The sequence below is a fragment of the Saccostrea cucullata genome, unplaced genomic scaffold (genome assembly GCF_032062105.1).
Source record: "Saccostrea cucullata isolate Sc308-1 unplaced genomic scaffold, CSIRO_AGI_Scuc_v1 ctg6729, whole genome shotgun sequence".
Classification (NCBI taxonomy): domain Eukaryota; kingdom Metazoa; phylum Mollusca; class Bivalvia; order Ostreida; family Ostreidae; genus Saccostrea; species Saccostrea cuccullata.
Window position 1 is genome coordinate 24,106 of NW_026933502.1, and position 22,767 is coordinate 46,872.

Genomic DNA, 22,767 nt, shown 5'->3' on the forward strand with positions numbered 1-22,767 from the left:
GCCAGAAAAGCTGAAACTTATATGGAAGCATCCTGGTATAGTGTAGATTCTAAATTGTTCAAATCATGACCCCCGGGGGATGGGTGGGGCCACAATGGGGAATCAAAGTTTTACATAGAAATATATAGGAAAAATCTTTGAAAATCTTCTTCTCAAGAACCACTGGGCCAGAAAAGCTGAAACTTATATGGAAGCATCCTGGTATAGTGTAGATTCTAAATTGTTCAAATCATGACCCCCGGGGGAAGGGCGGGGCCACAATGGGGAATCAAAGTTTTACATAGAAATATATAGGAAAAATCTTTGAAAATCTTCTTCTCAAGAACCACTGGGCCAGAAAAGCTGAAACTTATATGGAAGCATCCTGGTATAGTGTAGATTCTAAATTGTTCAAATCATGACCCCCGGGGGAAGGGCGGGGCCACAATGGGGAATCAAAGTTTTACATAGAAATATATAGGAAAATTCTTTGAAAATCTTCTTCTCAAGAACCACTGGGCCAGAAAAGCTGAAACTTATATGGAAGCATCCTGATATAATGTAGATTCTAAATTGTACAAATCATGACCCCCGGGGGATGGGTGGGGCCATTATGGGGAATCAAAGTTTTATATAGAAATATATAGGAAAAATCTTTGAAAATCTTCTTCTCAAGAACCACTGGGCCAGAAAAGCTGAAACTTATGTGGAAGCATCCTGGTATAGTGTAGATTCTAAATTGTTCAAATCATGACCCCCAGGGGAAGGGCGGGGCCACAATGGGGTATCAAAGTTTTACATAGAAATATATAGGAAAAATCTTTGAAAATCTTCTTCTCAAGAACCACTGGGCCAGGAAAGCTGAAATTTATGTGGAAGCTTCCTCCGTCTGGTCTGGTCTGTCTGTCCGTCTGTAGTTTTAAATTGTTAAAAAAGAATTCATTAAAAAATCAAGAACCACTGGGCCAGTAAAGCTGAAACTTAAATCTTAAAGATCATTCACCCAATGGGGAATCAAAGTTTTATATAGAAATATATAGGAAAAATCTTTGAAAATCTTCTTCTCAAGAACCAGGGGGTTATATGGGCATCCTGGTATATAGATTCTAAATTGTATGACCCCCGGGGGAGCCACAATGGGGAATCAAAGTTTTACATAGAAATATATAGGAAAAATCTTTAAAGATCTTCATCACCCAAGTTACTCAGGTGAGCGATGTGGCCCATGGGCCTCTTGTTCTTTTTATTTTGAATTGTTTTTAGCTCACCTGAGCCGAAGGCTCAAGTGAGCTTTTCTGATCACATTGACCCCCGGGGGAAGGGCGGGGCCCAATGTCGTCCGTACATAGAAATATATGAAAATTCTTTGAAAATCCGTCCGTCCGTCCGTCTGTCCGTCTGTCCGTCTGTCTGTAGATCTGTAAACTTTTCACATTTTCGACTTCTTCCCAGGGGAACCACTGGGCCAATTTTGACCAAACTTTTACATAGAAATATATAGGTAAAAAATTTAAATTGTTAAAATGAAGGGACATATCCCCTCGCAAGGGGAGATAATCTAAATTGTTCAAAAGACAAAAATAGGGTTGGAACATTAAAAAATCTTCTGCTCAAGAACCACTTGGCCAGAAAAGCTGAAACTTATATGGAAGCATCCTGGTATAGTGTAGATTCTAAATTGTTTAAATCATGACCCCTGGGGGAAGGGCGGGGCCACAATGGGGAATCAAAGTTTTACATAGAAATATATAGGAAAAATCTTTGAAAATCTTCTTCTCAAGAACCACTGGACCAGAAAAGCTGAAACTTATGTGGAAGCATCCTGATATAATGTAGATTCTAAATTGTTCAAATCATGACCCCCGGGGGATGGGTGGGGCCACAATGGGGAATCAAAGTTTTATATAGAAATATATAGGAAAAATCTTTGAAAATCTTCTTCTCAAGAACCACTGGGCCAGAAAAGCTGAAACTTATGTGGAAGCATCCTGGTATAGTGTAGATTCTAAATTGTTCAAATCATGACCCCCAGGGGAAGGGCGGGGCCACAATGGGGAATCAAAGTTCTACATAAAAATATATAGGAAAAATCTTTGAAAATCTTCTCAAGAACCAATGGGCCAGAAAAGCTGAAACTTATGTGGAAGCATCCTGATATAATGTAGATTCTAAATTGTTCAAATCATGACCCCCGGGGGATGGGTGGGGCCATTATGGGGAATCAAAGTATATAGGAAAAATCTTTGAAAGTCTTCTTCTCAAGAACCACTGGGCCAGAAAAGCTGAAACTTATGTGGAAGCATCCTGGTATAGTGTAGATTCTAAATTGTTCAAATCATGACTCCCGGGGGAAGGGCGGGGCCACAATGGGGTATCAAAGTTTTACATAGAAATATATAGGAAAAATCTTTGAAAATCTTCTTCTCAAGAACCACTGGGTCAGAAAAGCTGAAACTTATGTGGAAGCATCCTGGTATAATGTAGATTCTAAATTGTTCAAATAATGACACCCGGGGGAAGGGCGGGGCCACAATGGGGAATCAAAGTTTTATATCGAAATATATAGGAAAGTTCTTTGAAAATTTTCTTCTCAAGAACCACTGGGCCAGAAAAAGTGAAGCTTATGTGGAAGCATTCTGGGGTAGTGTAAATTCTAAATTGTAGGAATCATGACCCCCGGGGGAAGGGCGGGGCCATAATAGGGAATCAAAGTTTTACATAGAAATATATAGGAAAAATCTTTGAAAATCTTCTTCTCAGGAACCACTGGGCCAAAAAAGCTGAAACATATGTGCCCATGGAAGGATCATGGGGTAGTGTAGATTTCAAAATGTCTAAATTATGATCAGTGGGGTAGGGTGGGGATGCATTATGTATAACAAGGGTGAAATCTGGTAAAGAACAGAATGGTCAAAGCTTCTCAGGTGAGCGATGTGGCCCATGGGCCTCTTGTTTTTGTTTTTTTTAATAAAAGTCTTAAACTTTGTAGGACATTGCATTAGTTTCACATTAAGTTTAGCTGAATTAATTTGAAAACTTTATTCTATAAAACTATAAAGCCTGAAAGCTTCTCCGCTTTTCGCCCTTGGTCTCCAACCATATACAGTCCCCCTTCCTTGTTCAAGATTCTCATATCCACCACTGATATGTGCCCATGCATGCTTACTAAGGCATTTCAATTGATTTAGATTGATTGATTGTATACTGTTTAACATCCCTCTCCAGAATATTTCACTGATATGGAGACGTCACTATTGCCGGTGAAGGGCTGCAAATTTAGGCCTATGCTCGGCACTTACGGCCTTTGAGCAGGGAGGGATCTTTATCGTGCCACACCTGCTGTGACACGGGGCCTGGGTTTATACGGTCTCATCCGAAGGACCGCCCCATTTAGTCGCCTTTTACGACAAGCAAGGGGGTACTGAGGACCTATTCTAACCCGGATCCCCACGGGATCAATTGATTTAGATGAGCGACTGGTAGATTTTTGCAATAGAATTCTGACCCTGGAATGGTTAAAAAAATTGCAGCTGATTCCAGTGAAGTAACATCTTCTTTTGAAAGAGGAGGTCAGTCAGAAAAAAATTATTTACCCGGAAAAACTTGACAAGCCAAGAAAAAATTGTCCATGCCCGAAAATCCTATTTCGGGCAGAGGGGTTTAACTTCGATCGGTCCTATTTTTTAGCTCACCTGAGCTGAAGGCTCAAGTGAGCTTTTCTGATCACATTTTGTCTGTAGTCCGTCTGTCCGTACGTCTGTCTAGCTGTCTGTGCAAACGTGTCCGGTCCATATCTTTCTTACGGAGGGATATTAGAATCTACTACTCCACACAAAGATTGCACATGGCCCAAAGGTGTGTCATGACCTTGACCCCAAGGTCATTTGGGGAACATCATGATCTTGACCCAAGGTCATTTATGGAAGTTCAAGGTTACTGGAAGAAAAATTTCATAATTCGTGTCCGGTCCATATCTTTCTTATGGATAAACTTGGTAGGTTCTCATTTCACACAAAGATTGCCATGACCCATTAAGGGTGTGTCATGGCCTTGACCCAAGGTCATTTGGGGAAGTTCAAGGTCACTGGAAGTAAAATTTCATAATTTGTGTCTGGTCCATAACTTTTTTATGGATAAACTTGGTAGGTTCTCATTTCACACAAAGATTGCCATGAAGTTCAAGATCACTGGAAGAAAAATTTCATAATTCATGTTAGATACATATCTTTATTATGGAAAAACTTACTTCTGAAAAACCCAGCGGGGGGTATTTTGTCCTGTTTGGACAGTTCTAGTTTATATTTAAACTATACGCATTTGGTAACAAAACATATACATATGTTTTACGGCAATTAAAATCATGTTATTAAAATATCAATTTAAAACATAGGCACGTGCAGAAAAAAATTGTTTTTATTATTTATTTATTTATCTATTATTAGGGTCCTGCTTGGCGGGCGCCCTATAGTGATCAGTCTGTCTGTCCGGCTGTCCGTCCGTCCGAAATCTCTTGTCCGGAGCATATCTTATCTCTCCTTGGCCCAGTCTGACTCGTACTTCACCAACTGAGTGCCTTTGTGTAGCCGGTGTGCAGTGACGTTGAACCATGTTTCATAGGTCAAAGTTCAAGGTCATAGTAGAATTGTATGAAAAATCTTTGTCCAGAGCATATCTTCTCTCTCCTTGGCCCAATCTGGCTCATACTTCACCCACAGAGTGCCTTTGGGTAACCAGTTGCAGTGACCTTGAACCATGTTTCTAGGTCAAAGGTCAAGGTCATAGCAGAATTATATGAAAAATCCTTGTCCTGAGCGTATCTTCTCTCTCCTTGGCCCAATCTGGCTCATACTTCACCTACAGGGTGCCTTTGGGTAATCAGTGTGCAGTGACCTTGAACCATGTTTCTAGGTCAAAGGTCAAGGTCATAGCAGAATTATATGAAAAATCCTTGTTTGGAGCATATCTTCTCTCTCTCCTTGGCCCAATATGGCTCATTTTTCACCCAGAGGGTGCCTTTGGGTAGCTGGTGTGTAGTGACCTTGAACCATGTTTTTAGGTCAGGTCAAGGTCATGGCAGAATTTTATGACAAATACTTGTCTGGAGCATATCTTCTCTCTCCTTGGTCCAATCTGACTCGTACTTCACCCACAGAGTGCCTTTGGGTAGCCGGTGTGCAGTGATCTTGAATCATGTTTCTTGGTCAAAGGTCAAGGTCATAGCAATATTTTATGAAAAATCCTTGTCCGGAGCATATCTTCTCTCTCCTTGGCTTAATCTGGCTCATACTTCACCTACAGAGTGCCTTTACGTATCTGGTTTGTAGTGACCTTGAACCATGTTTGTAAGTTAAAGGTCAAGGTCATAGCAGAATTATATGAAAAATCCTTGTTCGGAGCATATCTTCTCTCTTCTTGGCCCAATATGGCTCATACTTCACCCACAGAGTGCCTTTGGGTAACCGGTGTGCAGTGACCTTGAACCATATTTCTAGGTCAAAGGTCAAGGTTATAGCAGAATTATATGAAAATTCCTTGTCCGGAGCATATCTTCTCTCTCCTTGGCCCAATCTAACTATTACTTCACTCACAGCTAGACTTCCACTGGTCAATGGATGTGCAGTGACCTTCGTCGAAGTTTGTAGGTCATGGTCAGAATTAGCCTCTCTGTGTAAAATCTTTGTTTGGTGCATAATTTTTTTCCTTTAATTCCAGTAAATTTATATAAATACAAGATAGCTTTGATATATATCTGTAAATTCGCAGTATCCAGGAAATTGTACTAAATGACTTTTACTGTATTACACAAATGTTTCTCTTCAAAATAAACCCTTTTAAACTACCTTACATTTTCATGTTCATTATTGAAAGCGGGGCCCTTTGAGATGGCCACCATCTCAATGATATCTAGTTTTATATTTATATTTTAGCACCTGAAATTAGAATTATAGAATAATAGATTAATTTCTTTTTTTTTTTTTTTTTTTAATAGATTAATTACAATGCAAGGAAAAGATCGGAGGCATTCTGAATAAATCATTCATCTTTCATTCACTGTTCACTTTGCGTTCGTGTTCGCGCTCCGTTCGCGTTCTGCGTTCACTCACCGTTCACCGTTCATACATCGTTTACCAAGTTGCATTAAGCGTTCACACATGGTTCACTTACCGTTCGCTCTGTGTTTGTTCACCGTTCAGGTGGGAAAGTAGAACGTTTCAGGGACTGTACTACATGCATGACCGGCCACCAAAAAATTGATTGCCTCAGTCTCTCCAACTGGATGACGAGATGGTGTATTTATTTAATATTTTTATACACACACTTTCTAAAGAAAGTTCGGGTATATTGTTGTTACTCATGTCCGTCTGTCCGTCCTTCTGTCTGTCACACTTTTCTTTGCTGAACTCCTTCTACATTTTACACAGTAGCCTAGTAATCATCTTTTGGGAGATGGTTGCTGGTGTCATGTAGATGTGCAGTAAGGATTCGGAATTTTGATTTTGCCCGGGGGGTCAAATGGGGGTCGAAAAATGACATTTTTAATTCAAAAAGCCACGTCTTCCCTGAACTCCTTCTACTATTACACAGTGGCCTAATCATCTTTTGGGAGATGGTTCCTGGTGTCATGTAGATGTGCAGTAGGGTTTCGGAATGTTGATTTTGCCCCGGGGGGTCAAATGGGGGTCGAAAAATGATGTTTTTTTTATGCAAAAAGCCCCGTCTTCCCTGAACTCCTCTTACATTTTACTCAGTAGCCTAATCATGTTTTAAGAGATGGTTGATGGTGTCATGTAGATGTGCAGTAAGGTTTTGGAATGTTGATTTTGTCCCGGGGGGTTAAATGGGGGTCGAAAAATGACGTTTTTAATAAAAAAGCCCTGTCTTCCCCGAATTCCTCTTACATATGACTCAGTAGCCTAATCATGTTTTAAGAGATGGTTGGTGGTGTCATGTAGATGTGCAGTAAGGTTTCGGCATTTTAATTTTGCCCCGGGGGTCAAATGGGGGTAGAAATTTCTTTGTTTTTTTTTTATATATTTGATAATTGTTTAATCATCCTGCTATCAAGAACTTCTCAAATATTTTATGCATTAGCTTTAAACCATGATCATTTGAAAAATGATTGGTTTGTTTTGTTTATGTGTAAAATGGTTTTAAAATTTCCATTTTCATGTGGATGGCAAAAAGGGGCAGGAAAAAATGGCCCCTCCGTTTTACCCAGGGGGTCATGATTTGTACAAAGTTGAATCTACACCTCTTGAGAATGCTTCCATATTAATCATGCTCTTGTTGTTCTTGGAAAGAAGAATTTTGAAGATTTGTTTCCTTTTATTCCTAAATAAAACTTTGATTCCTAATTGTGGCCTGACCCTAGCCTTTGAGGTGATGATTTGAAAAACTAGAAATATGTCTATAGGACATGGATGTCCCGCCGGATTTAATTATTACTAATGCTGCATGAAAATTTGTATTAGTGCATAAAGTTTTATGAAAATATCTTGAACAGTTTCTTTAGAATTGAAACTAAAATCTAAATAAATTGGATATGATACGAGGGTTGATCCAAAAGTTCGTGGAATTTCTTTATATTTTTTTCATTTATAAGTGAAATTGGTTGAAAACTACAAATGAGAATATAGACACTTTTTGAATTAAAAAAAATATTTTAAATATTTGTGATAGTAACTTTATGGAAGTTGCCATAGAAACGGATGTTTGGAAAGGCGGGGGAGACATCAACGCGTCTATTATCATTTAAATTCTTAATACTTGAAATGAGAATAAAACCGCCCTTTGTGTTATAGAAAACGAAAATTGTGTCATTATTAAGATTGCTTGATCTTTTATAAACATTTGTGTGTGTGTATTTACTGATTTTACTGCAGATTTTGTTTATTAGTTGATAATTCATTGTTCATCTTAAGGTTTTTAGAAGACGTCAAATTTTGGTCAAGTTATAAGTTTTGTGAAAATCCCGGGATCACTCTATATTTTATGCGTATATTAATGACATAGACTCAGGAAAAATGTACTTAGTCACTGGTTTTCCACTGTGGTAAGAAATTGAAAGAAAAATAGAACTTCCATGGACGTTGATTAAAGGTGTGGCCGCCTTTTTGGGGCTCTGTTTTAAGTGTTTATTCCCCTAAACAAATTGAAAGTGTTAATAGCTGACGTTGTCGACTGATGTACTGTTCTAGATCTTGACCTTGCTACTGAAAACGGAACATCATGGGCGTCTTTGGGCGAGAGCAAGAACTATGTTCTTGTTTGTTCTCGGAACAAGAACAAAATCTGTGTCACCCAAACGTCAAGAACAATCCAGAAGAACTTGCTCCTGGAACAAAAATTTTGCACCACCTCAATTGCAGGAACTTAAAGAACAAAAATGGCGGACAAAGATTAGAGAGGTGATTTGTGGATTTTGTTTTTAACTATTTTATCAACTTTACAATGCATGATAATTATACTGCTGTGTAGAAAACAAGACATCCAGCGGTAGTAAAAAAAATAATCCTAATCTGAAATAAGAATAGACTTTTTTCTCGATATAAGTAGCAAATTTGTTAACTTGAGATTCCTCTGACTAATAATTGAAATTATTTTATGATATGCGGTAATGTGCGCTGTGGTTGGAATGAAACGAATCGTGGGGGAAACTTTTTATTACTAACATATTACGTACTTTTTAATCAATTTTTATTGATAACATTACTTTTTAGTCAAAGTTGGCCTATTTTCGCCTAATAATTTATAAAATTTAGAAAACTTCCAATATAGGGGATCGGGAATAAATATAATAAAATGTGTAAATCGTTTTATTAGGGTACATGACAATGATTAAATTTTTTGAAGGGATAAATTTTTGTCCAATGATAATTTAAATTTAATGGTAAGTGTATCAAAATAAATAATGCATACAATTGAGAAAGAAAGGAATTTAAATAGTTTATCTTCTTTTTGAAATAAATAATTATATAGAAATTAGATTACTAAGCCTGTTTAAGAGCATAAATTACTACAAATAAAATAGTTTTGTGCCCTGCATGTAAATTCAGTGACATTAGTTTGCATGAATATTTAAATACACGAAATATGCATGAAATTCCTTTTTCTACATGGTAGATGTCTACAGAAATCGACACAATAAAGTGGACTTGTTATATTTGTCATAAAGCCCCATCCCGTTTTGTTTGTGCATATCTCTCGGAGCAAGAGGATAGGAAGAAAACAACAATTTTTATAGAGGGGCCTACAGATTCTGGAGAATACAAGTAAGAATTGTAATGCTCATGAAACTATCAAAAACTAAGGTTGACATTTATATTTTTTTGTTTTACCATTAGGTTATACAGTTTAGAAAGTTTCAATTTAAAATAAACACAATCTGATTTCAGGATTTATCTAAGGTGTGTCAACTGCCACTTGTCATTTCATGCCAGCTGCTCGCAGTTTGAGATCCATACCATACTATTAGGGGAAACAGCAGCATCGGAAATCCTTTGTAACAGTTGTGCATAAAATGGCCAATCACAGAAAGACCATCACACAGGAAACCATGCCTTTGCAATCGTTAGTATTTGAGTTAATATAATTTATAACGGATAACATGTTTTATCTCAAAGAATTTCGAGAGCTTTAAGTTTTAAAAAAAATCTGAAGTGGTAAATGTAATCCAAAATTAATTCATATATATTTGTAGCTCTGATGTACTTGTAACGACATCCGGTGAAAATGTTATCGTTCAATGTCCAGACCATTTAGTAGAAACTTTAACATCACCTGACACAGGTACTATTTTATTTGGCATTCAGTGTTATTTTGTAAACCGGACAACGAAAAAATTATAGCCTCACCAAACACATTATATGATTACATATTCGTCTAATGTCTGTACCATTGAGTAACTTAGTAAAAATAAAATCCAAAGTTAAAAATTCAGTCTTACTTACACAATCAAATTGTAATTAAAATGCATCTGACATTAAATATTGGTCCAATGCAGATCCAGCTGTAAAGAATCTCATTTGGAAAGGGTTATTGAGTCAGAGTGCGGGAGAAGGTGGTTCCGAAGGTAAGCTTGAATGAATGTTATTCAATAAATCCAACAATATATTTTTAAAATTTTTATTACACATGGCAATGCATTGGCGTCGGAAGCAAAAAAAGTGGGGGGCTAAGTGTTTGAATTTTTTTTAGACCTACAAAAAACCTGACAAGCAAAACAAAATGAAAGGGGGGGGGGGCTAAACCTACGCCGCAATGTTCAATGCTTATACTAAGTCCATCTTTGCCCGAAAAAGGGGGGGGAGGGGGCTACCCCCCCCAACCCCACCCCATTGGTTCCTATGCCTATGCTATGAAAAAACATTTCAATTCAACAAGTGGTTTTGTGTAGTTTACTACTAGTATATATTAATAATCAATTTTCGAAAAGCAGGAATGGATGCCAATATAAATTGCAGCCAGGATGATGATGATTATACAGAGGACAATACAAGCAGCAGTTTGCCAGGTATTAAACTAGATCTTATAGTTAATTAACTTCAAAATGGTTCCGACAAATGCAGGGCAAATTCAAAGAATTTTTTCTTTTTTTTCTTTTTTAAAACAAAAACCAAACTAAAAATTAAGATAATTTATGATATGTGTAAGTGATAGCTCTCATGTACTTCAAATAGTGAATTTGAATAATTATTTTGGTCACTGGCATTGTTGATAATTTCTTTAACATTTAACACCCTTGCAATAATTTTAGGTCAACAAAAATGGAAAGATACAGAGAGTAAAATGTTGATTGATCTCAGAATTAAAATGGATGATGAATTTAGAGGCAGTAAAACACATAAGGCTTTATGGAACAAGCTTGCAGACACTATGAACAAAAATGGTATGTTTGTTACCGGAGAAAAGTGCAGCAATAAGTGGAAAAGTATTAAGAGAGACTATAAAACAGTAGTTGATAAAAATGCTAAGAGTGGGAGTGGAAAACAGAAGAAGTGTAAATTTTTTGATGAGCTCAACAACTTGTTTGGCAACAAACCCAGTACTCGGCCAGAATGTGTTGTGGACACAAGTAGTTTTAAGAGTTTCACAAAAAGCAAGGCCCGGACAGACAGTTCCACAGAGGATGCCACAGTGCCAAACTGCCCTCCAAACACCACGGCCTCTGACACGGATGAAGATTCAGATTCACAAGCAGTCCAGATAAGAAAACGCAAAATATTACATGGTAAGATGACTGCCAGCAAAGTCAAGAAATCTGGAACAGACAGGCTTATAGACTGGCTAGATAACTACAAAAGCGTACAGCAAGATATGCAAGAAAAACAACTGAAATTTCAAAAAGAGCAAGATGAGGAAAAATTTCGAAGGATGGATAGATTTCTGGAATTGATGTCAAAACAAACTGGGAAGAAGGATGAAAATTAGTGATTTGCTGGGCATTGCACTTCAAATGATATTAATTTTTTAATCATGCCAGTCAGGTTCAGAATTTTGTTTTTATTTCTAAATTACATACCTTTTTGTGTCATGTGCAGGGCCTTTTGTAAGTAAAATACATTCAAGCCATTTAATGTTTTTTGCACATCATGTGCCAGGATCTGGCTTGTCCCAAAGCAGAATTGATGGGTTTTTTATATGTTATATGTGCATTTTGTCATTTTATTATGAATATTGTTTTACACAGGCAGTGAGGCAATAAGCACCTAGAAGTGTTCAAACATTTTTTGTTAAATTATCATTTCAAGTACTCATCGTTTACAAATGATGCAAAGATGTTTTTCCTATTTTTAATCATCATGGTTTTCCTTAAAATGATCAAGAGAGCTTTTCTGATTTAATGGAAACATCTGTCTGTCTATGTTGTCTGTTAACTTTTCACTCTGATGACTTCTCCAGAATAACTACACCAATATCAACTAAACTTGCCACAATGGGCAAAATTTTATATAGGTGAAAAACTTTTTCCAAAAATTCAAATGCCATGATTAATTAAAGAAATACTGAAACATCGTCAGTTAGCATATATTCAATAATTTTTTTAATCTGGACCCCATTGGAAGCTAAGATGGGACCACCTATATTTTAAAACTTGTACTGATTTCTGCTTTTGATCAGGCGAGCAATGTGGCCCATCCCCATGAATATCTTTTTTAAATGTGACACATTACCTTTTAATGATAAGAAATATCACTTTCAAGATCAAATGACATAGAAATCAAACTTGTTAAACACTTTATATATCTAGCATATCTTGATAATTCAACCTGTATTTGATGAAAATATTAATATTTACAAATCATTTTTGCAGTATAAGCCAGTGTTAGTAGTTTATATTAGCATGTATACAAGCTTGAAATGAAAATTTCATTCAAGATGATTGATTTTGTGATAGGCATAATTCTTTTCATTTGTAAACTTGCATAAAATGATATTTAAATAAATGTTTTCTATAAAGTATACAAATTGTATATTGATATTTCATAAATCTTCTGTACTTAAATCATTCAGGTCAGCATAGTTTAATGACAAATATTTTTCAAATGGCATATTCAAAGAATGGCAACAAGTCTATCTCTTATGTTAGTTCCATCAGCAGCATTCTGGAAAACATTTGGATATTGGTTGATGTCTTCAGCCTGTGTCATATCTATGAAGTCATCGATGTAATCGTCGCAGATAATGCACATGTTGTGCAAAATGCATGCACTTATGACTAAATTACACATGTGTGTCACAGAACCAACATGAAGATTTTGAAGTCGTCTGAATCGTCCTTTCAAATGACCTATCGCTCTTTCCACACATTGTCTTGCTGAGGAAAATATTCTATTATATCTTCTTTGGGCATTATTTAAACGTCCATTATCCCTGAATGGAGTCATAAGCCACCACTTCAAAGGATAGGCCCCATCAGCAATAATGTAATGATTTTGTAAGATTTTCCCATTGTTTTCCGCATAATAAAAGATACCAGAGTTACGCAAGACTCTCGCGTCATGGGTACTGCCAGGCCATCCCACGTTTACATCATTTATCATTAATTTGTCATCCACAATGAGTTGTGCTTGAATGGATGCAAACCCTTTTCTGTTGATATAATCTTGCTGGCCCCCAGGACAATTAACAATCCGGATGTGAGTGCCATCCATTACACCAACAATTCCTGGAAAAGTAGTGTTTGTTTCAAAACCTTCTGAAATGTGTCTCTGTCTTTCATAAGATGGCCAAGATATATACTGTTTTACCCTTGCGCTTAAAATTTCTGCAACATTTTTAATACAGGTGTGTACAAACCACTCGCTTACGCCAAAAAGCAGAGCTATTTCTCTCTGACTGTCTAAATTCGCCAAATACCAAATGAATATGTAAAGTTGATCCTTGGGTGGTATTGGGATATAGCCCCCATGATTGATTTTCTTCAAAGGGTCCCTAAATTCATTTAATAAATGAGAATACATTGTTTTGCTAATTCTTAAGTGTCTTCTAAACTCGCTCTCCGACCATACATCAACAACATTGTCCACAAAATCTTTCACTTTAGGTCTTGGGTCATTTTGTCCTGCTGATATTGACGAAAATATTGGTACAGGGTCATTAAATAAGCAGGGAAGTTGCTTTTCTAATAAAAATTCTTCCAAAAAGTAATATTTCCCAAATAAAGACGCCATATTGTTTTTGTTCTTAATATCAACTTGTTGTTAGGGCGTTATGTTCTTGAGAACAAGAAGAACAAGTTCCTGGGAGACCTTGTTCGTTCTTAGTAGTTTCGCCCAAAGACGCTCCATATGGAAAGATGGGTGGTATTTTGAAATATGAGTAAAAAATGAAGATAAATTGGTGTGAGAGGATACCCAGGCTTTTCTTGAGAAAAAAAAATGGAGAAAAGGGCAGCATTATGTAGAATTGCATGTTCAAATTGGACATTAGGGTGAGATGCTTCTCTAATGTGACGTGACATACCTAACTCGACGTTACGTCGAAGTCTCCCCCGGGTTTCACAACTATCCATTTTCAGAAAGCTCGTGTGACCTTATTGGTAATTGGAACGTAGTGAAATTTTCCAGTATTGTTGCAATATGTCTTTTTTTTATAAATATGCCTATTGTTTGCTTTTATCAAATCACGATAAAATTTTAGAAAGAAATTCCACGAACTTTTGGATCAACCCTCGTATAATAGATTATACATTCTCACCAAATTATGTATAAGTGCTTGCTAATTAAACATAAAAATGTCTTAAATTATTTCTTTAAAACTAAGCAAATTAAAGAGGAGGGAGGTCAAGGTCACAGGAATGTGCAAGGTGAAGTTTTTGATGCAGTTGAATAGCTCTCACTAATACATATTAGCATATTATGTTTGATAAAAATATCTTGAATGATTTAATGAAACTGAGCTTAAGGTCTTACGCAAGGAAATAGCCAATCAAAATGAACTTAGTCAATTGAAGTTCCATATATATAGAGACAATTTTTTTTTCTTTTTTCATTTTTGGCAATTTGTTTTAGGCCTACAGTATTAAAATTGGACTCATGTACTAGGAATATCATTTCTTTAGCAGAATTATCCCACTGAATTAAAAGGAACTCTTTCAATTTCAGGTGCGCATGATGCAACTTCCTGGATGGTGTGTAGGCTGTTTGTCAACATGCGGGATAGGTAAGTTTACTGTCGATTTTCTTTCTTGAAAGCCGCATAAGGCATATTATTTTTCATAAACATCACTTCCAAGATAATGTGAATAGTACTGCGCAGCCGCCAAGTCATTGAACTGCAAGTAGCTGGAGCAAGTAGACGTGGTCTTACTTGCTCGATCATTATTGACATATTTTTACATATTGACGAGGTCAATATATTCTTAGAACTTTTTCAGAGTTCATTATCGTTTCTGACGTGGTCAGATCAGTATTCGGGGGCGATTTTGTCTGACGTGGTCAGATATTTTTTCATCGGTTTTGAAAGTTCAAACCACGTGCGTCATGGCGGATGTTCCTATCCCTGACGATGATAAAGCACCGGTCAAGGGAAAGAAAAAACCCCGAACAAACCATCGTCTTCGGAGAAGACACCGTCTAACTTACGTTCGTCGTCGAGTTCGTCGACTTCGACTGGCACTTCCACATGTTCTCGTGGTCATGGCGGAGGACATGATAGTTCCGCGCCAAATAACGAGAATGAGATTCTCAACATATTAAAACCGATTCAAGAGAATTAAAAGAAACAAGACGATCGTATGACAGAGCTAGAAAATCTGTATGATTATGATTACCAAGAATATGAAGATCGTCAGGACGATACCCCGGATGAACCGGGTACTTCTGGTGAAGCAGCTTCGAGGAAGCGCGCATTAGACGATATTCTGACTGATACGGAAAACAAGTACGTCAATGCCGGTAAGAAACTTAAAGTTAAAGAGACTTGTGATAAATCGATTGATGATGAACTAGCTAATCTCGTGACAGATTGGTTACGAGAGGGAATCGAGGAAGAACGATATAATGAGCTTCTAAAAACGACAAATCGTCCTGAAAACTGTTCAGCATTAGTGACTGTGAAAACTAACCTAATGGTTTGGGATTTTTTGAGCCCAACTACAAAATCTTCCGATAAGAAGATGCAAAATGTTCAGACTTCGTTGATCAAGGGTGCTTTTGCACTCACTAAAATGACTTATTTGCTCGGTAAGAGTGACAATCCCGAGATTTTAGACCTTTTGGGAAATGCTATGGAATCATTGGCATTGCTGGGGCATGTCAACAGACAGTTGTGTATGTTGCGTAGAGAATTTATGAAACCTGATATGAAGGGTGAATATACTCATCTTTGTAGTCATAATTTAAAGTATACAGACTATTTGTTTGGCGACGATGTCCCTAAAACTGTAAAAGACATCACAGATTGTTCCAAAATCAGCAACAAAATTGGTATCGGATATAGAGGGAGCTTCCGTGGTCGCTTTATGAGGGGACGATCACGTGGACGATCACGTGGACGCTTTGTCCGAGGAGCTGCAAGAGGTCGTGGATCCTACTCGAATGCTGCATCCTTCTCATCTGATTCAAAAAACTACCAGCGAAGAGGCTTGCAGAGTCGCCTCCAGAAGTAGTTGAAAAGGTATGTGAATTTAGAGCAGGTGTACTAAAAAATTTCATTTCTGAATGGAAAGAGTTAACATCAGATAAAAGTATATTAGATATTGTGAAGGTTGTCACTTGGAATTTAAAGATGATAAAATTCCTGTACAAAAATCAAAACCTTTTGAGCCACGTTTTAGTTCAACTGAATCATGTGTGATTGACAAAGAAATTAAATCTTTATTAGATATGAATGTAATTGAAGAATTGTCTGAAAATGTAGACCTTGGTGATGGTTTCATTTCCACTGTTTTCACTAGACCTAAAAAGAATGGTAGTTATAGAGTCATTTTGAACCTGAAAGAATTTAACAAAAACATTGTTTATCACCATTTTAAAATGGATACTTTTGAGAGTGCTCTTGATTTAGTGACTCAAGGTTGTTATTTTGCTAGTGTTGACTTTAGCAATGCATACTATAGTGTCAGTGTGGCAGAGGAACATAGAAAGTTTCTTAGATTCATATGGAAAAATAAAATTTATCAGTATACTTGTCTCGCTCAAGGGTTAGCTAGTGCACCTAGACTCTTTACAAAACTATTGAAGCCTGTTTTTGCAACACTTAGAAGATTAGGACATGTCATTATTGGGTATATAGTTTCTCTTACTGAAGAAAGAAAGGAATCTATTTTAGAGGCATGTAAAAAATTACAAACAAAATCAAGAGAAAAAATTAGAGAAGTTGCAAAGGTCATTGGACTGGTCGTGGCTAGTTTTTCAGCAGTAGAATTTGGTCAGCTGTTTTATCGTGATATGGAAAGAGCAAAAACTGATGCACTTGTACAATCACAACATGACTATGATGCATTCATGATTATAACTAAAGAAATGAAATTAGAATTAGATTGGTGGATTTCTAATATTTCTTCATCAGTTAGAAGAATTTTGCATGAACCTTATGATCTTACAATAACTTCTGATGCTTCTCATCTTGGATGGGGTGCTGTTATGAATGAATTGAAATCAGGGGGTAGATGGACAACAGATGAATCTGAAAATCATATCAATTACTTAGAATTATTAGCCTGCTTTTTTGGGTTAAATGCTTTTGTTCTGATGTAACAAATAAAAATGTCAAATTATTTATGGACAATACCACAGCTATTTCCTACATCAATAACATGGGTGGTATTAGTTCTAAAAAATGTGATAAACTTGCAAAAGAAATTTGGCTATGGAGTATGCATAGGAATCTGTGGTTAAGTGCATGGCACATTCCTGGTAAAGATAATTTGATAGCAGATATGATGTCGCGCAAATTTGATGATCAAATAGAATGGATGTTGAGCAAATCTGTGTTCCATAAAATTGTTTTAAGATGGGGACAACCTGAAATTGATTTGTTTGCTACAAGGTTGAATAAGCAAATTGATGTATATTGTTCTTGGCATCCAGATCCAGATGCCCGTTATGTTAATGCATTTAGTTTTTCATGGGCAAACATTTATGGTTATCTTAATCCTCCTTTCAGCCTCATTGGACGTGTGGTGAGGAAGATTTGTCAGGACCAAGCAGAGTGTGTACTGGTGGCTCCAGTGTGGCCAACACAGCCATGGTTCAATCGTGTGTTAGAAAAACTGGTGGATCATCCGGTGATTTTACCTGTGATGGACAATCTGTTGACACTTCCAGGCACAGATGTGCAGCATCCTCTGAAAGACTCGTTAGTGCTGATGGCATGTCGATTGTCCGGTTGCAGTACCAAAAACGAGGAATTTCTCATCAAGCAGCAGCTTATTTAACCAAGAAACAATATAAAACATTTTATACGAGATGGTTTCAGTACTGTAGTGAAAAATCGATTTATCCAATTTGTACAACTATAGAAACTGTTATTGAATTTTTAGCACATCTTTTTTGCCTAGGTTTAGGGTATAGTGCTATTAATACTGCCCGAGGGGCTGTATCTTCTGTTGGACTGATTTTTGATGGGTTTCACTGTTGGATGTCATCCACTTGTAATACGATTTATGAAGGGTGTTTTTAATTTGAGACCATCAAAATCTCGGTATGTACATACTTGGGATGCATCTATTGTTATCAAGTATTTGAGAAAATTGTCACCTGTAAAATACTTAAGTTTGAAAGATTTGACACTGAAGTTAGTTATGTTAATTAGTTTAATTTGTGCAAGTCGAGTACAAACTATTTCATGCATGAAACTTAGTAATATGACGAGAAGAAAAAATAGCTTTGTTTTTACTTTTAGTGATTTATTGAAAACATGTAGACCTAACAGTAGTATGTCTGACATGGTTTTGAAATCATATCCTCCAGATAGGAGGCTTTGTGTATATATTGTTTTATGTGAATACTTATCAAGGACTGCAAGAATTAGAAGTAAGTGTGATTCACTTTTTATCAGTTATGTACAACCACACAAGGAAGTATCAAGAGATACTGTTGCCCGTTGGATAAGAACAATGATGTGTTCTGCAGGTGTTGATACTACTATTTTTAAGGCTCATAGTGTTAGATCTGCATCAGCATCTAAAACAAAAGAGAACTTTGTTCCTGTCGATGATATTTTGTCCAAAGTAGGTTGGTCTAATGTCGAAACCTTCAGAAAGTTTTATGACAAACCTGTGCTGAATGATGATAAGTATGCAAATGCTGTTTTGAAATTAAAATAAAGAATTTGATTTCAGTTTGAAAAATTTTTTGTGTTGTGCTTTAAAGATTCACATTATCTCGGAAGTGACGTTTACGAAAAATAATTAGGAAATTAAACGAGACTTACCTTGGTAAAGGCGAAGTTTGATTCCAATTATTGGAGTAAATAAAAGGCACTGTAGAGATAAGGTGCCTCCCTCCCACCCTGCAGGTGGTGAATGTATTATTTGAAATTATATTAGTGAAATGAATTTGGGTTTGATGTTTTGTTGCAAATCTATCAACCCAAAAAATTTTAGCTTTGAATTAATGACTTGGCGGCTGCGCAGTACTATTCACCTTATCTCTACAGTGCCTTTTATTTACTCCAATAATTGGATTCAAACTTCGCCTTTACCAAGGTAAGTCTCATTTAATTTCCTAATTTTTTCTGATCTCAAATTTTTGTTTAAGCATTAATCTTTTTTTTCTCTTTCATGAATTTTCTGCTGAGAGTCTAATAAATTAAATAATTTAATTCAAGCTATATAGTAATATAGTGAAATTATTTCCTTGTGTGAGACCTAAAGAGGGACAGGTAACTCTCATTTTCACTAAAATTTCTCTGATTTCAGGAGTTGTCTCCCCTTGAAAAGATCAATAATGGCAGATAAACAATGTGGCATGCAGTCTGGTCACCATCGGACAGTTTTGACACCCGTATACCCGGATTTCTACCAATTACCTCTGTAACCTTTGTTGTGTTCATCACACAGGTAAGAAAAACAAGATTTTTAATTCAAAAAATTTTAATGAGCTAAATGATAAAGAATATAACATTTTTACATGTACAGACTCTCTCGTATAAGAAAATGTCACATTTTACATATACAATAATACATTATTCACATGTCCACATTTTCCCCATTTACACAGTTGAAAATAATCAATGCATAATGAACCATAAAAACAATTATTACATGTAAGATAGTTCATAAAATATATTTTTAAATACAAATTTTATACATTTGAAATGCATGTACATATCATCAATGCCCCCCCCCCCCCTTCACAGTCTTACAATTTCCTTTTTAATTTTGGATCTGTTAATGATTTACTGTAAGTGTCTTTAGATTTTTTATCGTACAGCTGATATCTTTTAGATCTGTAGAATTTTCTTTGAAATTTATATTTTAACAGTTTTTGTTTCATTTTAAAGTAATTTTGTCTATTTTGTTGTTGTTTTAGATGATGGACCACTCTACTTCCTTTGACACAGATTCACAAAGTTCCAGTGTTGAGTTTCCATGACCCCTATTCAGTAAGTGCACAACTTTATGTATTCTACTTTCAAAATTCCTACTACTTGTAATACATTTTGGATTTGATTTTAAATATGCCCTATTTACAGATTCAGATTTTTGTGTACAAGTATGATATTTGATTCTATCAAGAATACTTTGTCCTAAAGTCAAATTTATACAGTCTTTTAACAAACATTTGTCTTTTTCTGTCATGTTTAATTCAAAGTCACTAGGCAACACTGAAGATTTCCACTTACTGCTTTTCAGTCCACGACAGGAAAAGGAATAGAGTTGACAGGACTTCCCGCACTGTCCCTGGTAGCAGTTTATGAGGGAACCAACCGCAGTAGACATAGCACGCTTCATCAAATGTAAGTCGCCGGAGTAGTGTTTGTAGCAATTTTCGTACTATGTCCTGCATCGAAGCTTCAGGTCCAAGGCAAATCTTCTCTGCATGGATTCTCTTGTGGCCTTGGTTCTTCCCGGAAACATGTGACTGCTGAATGGAGCCTTAGTAGTCTGTTTTCTTTGAGAGTCAAAGAAGTGACGCAAGTCCTTATAAGGTTTTCAATCACATGTCCTTGTTTTTCAGATGCACCAGATGCAGCGGCACTGTCTCCATCACTGGTGAAATGGGATATGACTAGTGGCCGGTCATCACTTTGTAACTCACCAACACAATTAGCGGCCAATCGCTTCTCGTCTCCAATGGTGGTCTCCGGAGGAATGGTTGCAGTGCAGTCTTCGTGTCCTGGGCAGGTAACTTCTTTTCCTTTGCTTCGTAGATGTGCGCCTTTCTTACATAGTTTATTCCCACAGAAAACTGCTACCACATTCTTCCTCTGAGTTACATTTTCACTTACGGTATACGTCACTTGGGTGGCAGCTTGGGATGGGGTTTTCCTAATGGCACTGAAGGTGGCATTATTGTACCGAGCATCTCCTTCCGCCTTGATGGGGGTATCCGGAAGTCCACATTTTTCATTAAGTTCTTGAATGTTCTGCCGAATTTTCTTCATACTGTTTTTATTTACATCGGTTATAATTTTCCCCACTTTGTTGCAGGTCTGTTGCATGTTGGTGGCTGATGCTGGTTCAATATATGCACCAAGAAGCATACCACACATACCCTCTGTTGTAAGACTGGTACCCAGGTGACCGACAGCCATGGCCACATTCAGCTGTGCAGCTCTTCGTCCCCTGCCAGATCTTCTCACCTCTTCGTAAAGCTTTTCTCGGTGACTGGTATAGTGGCACTTCTTACATCGAATGGAAAGGATCCATGCCAGGCTTCGTTTTTCCTCCCCATGCTGATTCCAGTCCAGTTGACCATCACAGGCTGGAAAATTCTGTGAGTGTTCTTTAAATGCATTGTTCCACAATTTAGCAGTCTTTTCTTGGTGAAGTACTTTGTATAATTTTGAATTTGGGTCATCTGACATAGATTCCATGTAGGTGTCCACTGGCTGGACCTCACTTGGCCTGGGTCGTAAAAACTTCATCTCGCTGCTTCGGCTCTTGGCATCTATAACTGCAAACACTCCATTTTTCTGTGGCCGTACAATGTCCTGAAACTCTTCTTTACTTAGTCTTCTTATGGGAACCAGAGATTGGACTGGGCTGGTGGTCCCTATTTTCTTCTGGCCTTTGTTGTGAGGAATACTTCCTTTTTTGTATTGATGTTGATGCAACCATCTTGGTCCTTTTTTTGGCATGGTAATTATTTAACTGAATTAAAATTTTTATATATATACTTGTAGACAGTTAAATTGGATTTTTCTGAGAATATGCAGTTGTATGTGGTGCACATTTTTAGGTATTGTAAACTTTTGTGTTGTTTATTTATTTTATGGCTTTTTATTATTAATTCCTTCTTTTATTTTCCTAAATTCTGAAACACTAGAAGCATAGGAATGTGAAATTATATTTACTATAATATATTCATATCCTGCACACACAGGACATGATAGTGTTTACACTAAGAGAAACTCCATTCTTTGATGACTGATGGAAAAGCCTCATCATCCCCCCACTGCTTAAGAATCCCATTTTTTATCTTAATCACCAGTCATTAATCGGAATCCCTTATCTTAATCACCAGTCATTAATGATCACTGTTACCAAAGCTCCAAGGTACATTATTGAAGTCTCTGTTGACACCATTTTTTCCAGTCTCTGACTTTGATAATTAGAGCTCATTAATTAGAGTTGAAATTATTTTTTAGCAGATAGCCAAAAACTACAATATTTCAGCTTTCATTTCATTCAAATGTTTTTTTCTGAATAATTCACTTATTAAATTTTTTTCAAGTTTTGAAATTAATATGACAAAGATGAATTAGTACAGAAATTTATCCTAAAATTCAATAATCTGTTAGGAAGAGTTATCTCCTATTTTTCATCCCTTAAGGACAAAGATAAATTTTGATGCACTAGTATATGAAAGATAAATAACTCAGAGACATTTTGTGCAAATTTCATTTAATTTCATTAGCTTTTAGTTGTCTTAAAGGTCTTATGCAAGGAAATAGCCAATCAAAATGAACTTAGTCAATTGAAGTTCCATATATATAGAGACAATTTTTTTTTCTTTTATCATTTTTGGCAATTTGTTTTAGGCCTACAGTATTAAAATTGGACTCGTGTACTAGGAATATCATTTCTTTAGCAGAATTATCCCACTGAATTAAAAGGAACTCTTTTCAGGTGCGCATGATGCAACTTCCTGGATGGTGTGTAGGCTGTTTGTCAAC

At 36.5% G+C, this 22,767-nt stretch overlaps 2 protein-coding genes across 3 annotated transcripts; one reads left to right on the forward strand and one right to left on the reverse strand.

Annotated features, from left to right (window-relative positions):
- Positions 1-8,216: 8,216 nt before the first annotated feature.
- On the forward strand, positions 8,217-12,436 carry LOC134238512 (uncharacterized). Of its 2 annotated transcripts, none has more exons than XM_062720639.1 (7): positions 8,217-8,387; positions 9,103-9,251; positions 9,375-9,549; positions 9,680-9,768; positions 9,983-10,051; positions 10,418-10,492; positions 10,736-12,436. In XM_062720639.1, exons 3-7 carry the CDS (start codon positions 9,500-9,502, stop codon positions 11,407-11,409), a joined length of 957 nt encoding a protein of 318 aa, XP_062576623.1. In that variant the 5' UTR covers positions 8,217-8,387; positions 9,103-9,251; positions 9,375-9,499; the 3' UTR covers positions 11,410-12,436. The 2 variants fall into 2 exon arrangements, with proteins under 2 accessions (XP_062576623.1, XP_062576622.1); XM_062720638.1 differs by having other exon boundaries at positions 10,415-10,492; positions 10,736-11,409.
- Positions 12,437-12,527: 91 nt separating this feature from the next.
- Positions 12,528-13,652, reverse strand: LOC134238514 (uncharacterized). The gene has a single exon (XM_062720640.1). The coding sequence runs from the start codon at positions 13,650-13,652 to the stop codon at positions 12,534-12,536; it is 1,119 nt and encodes a 372-aa protein (XP_062576624.1). The 3' UTR covers positions 12,528-12,533.
- Between the last annotated feature and the right edge of the window lie 9,115 nt (positions 13,653-22,767).

Excerpts from the sequence above, each read along its gene's own strand:
- LOC134238512 (XM_062720638.1), top strand. The coding sequence starts at position 9,500 with ATGGCCAATCACAGAAAGACCATCACACAGGAAACCATGCCTTTGCAA. Across the intron at positions 9,769-9,982 it reads TTTAACATCACCTGACACAG|ATCCAGCTGTAAAGAATCTC; the intron begins GTACTATTTTAT and ends GGTCCAATGCAG. Across the intron at positions 10,052-10,414 it reads GGGAGAAGGTGGTTCCGAAG|CAGGAATGGATGCCAATATA; the intron begins GTAAGCTTGAAT and ends ATTTTCGAAAAG.
- LOC134238514 (XM_062720640.1), bottom strand. The coding sequence starts at position 13,652 with ATGGCGTCTTTATTTGGGAAATATTACTTTTTGGAAGAATTTTTATTA.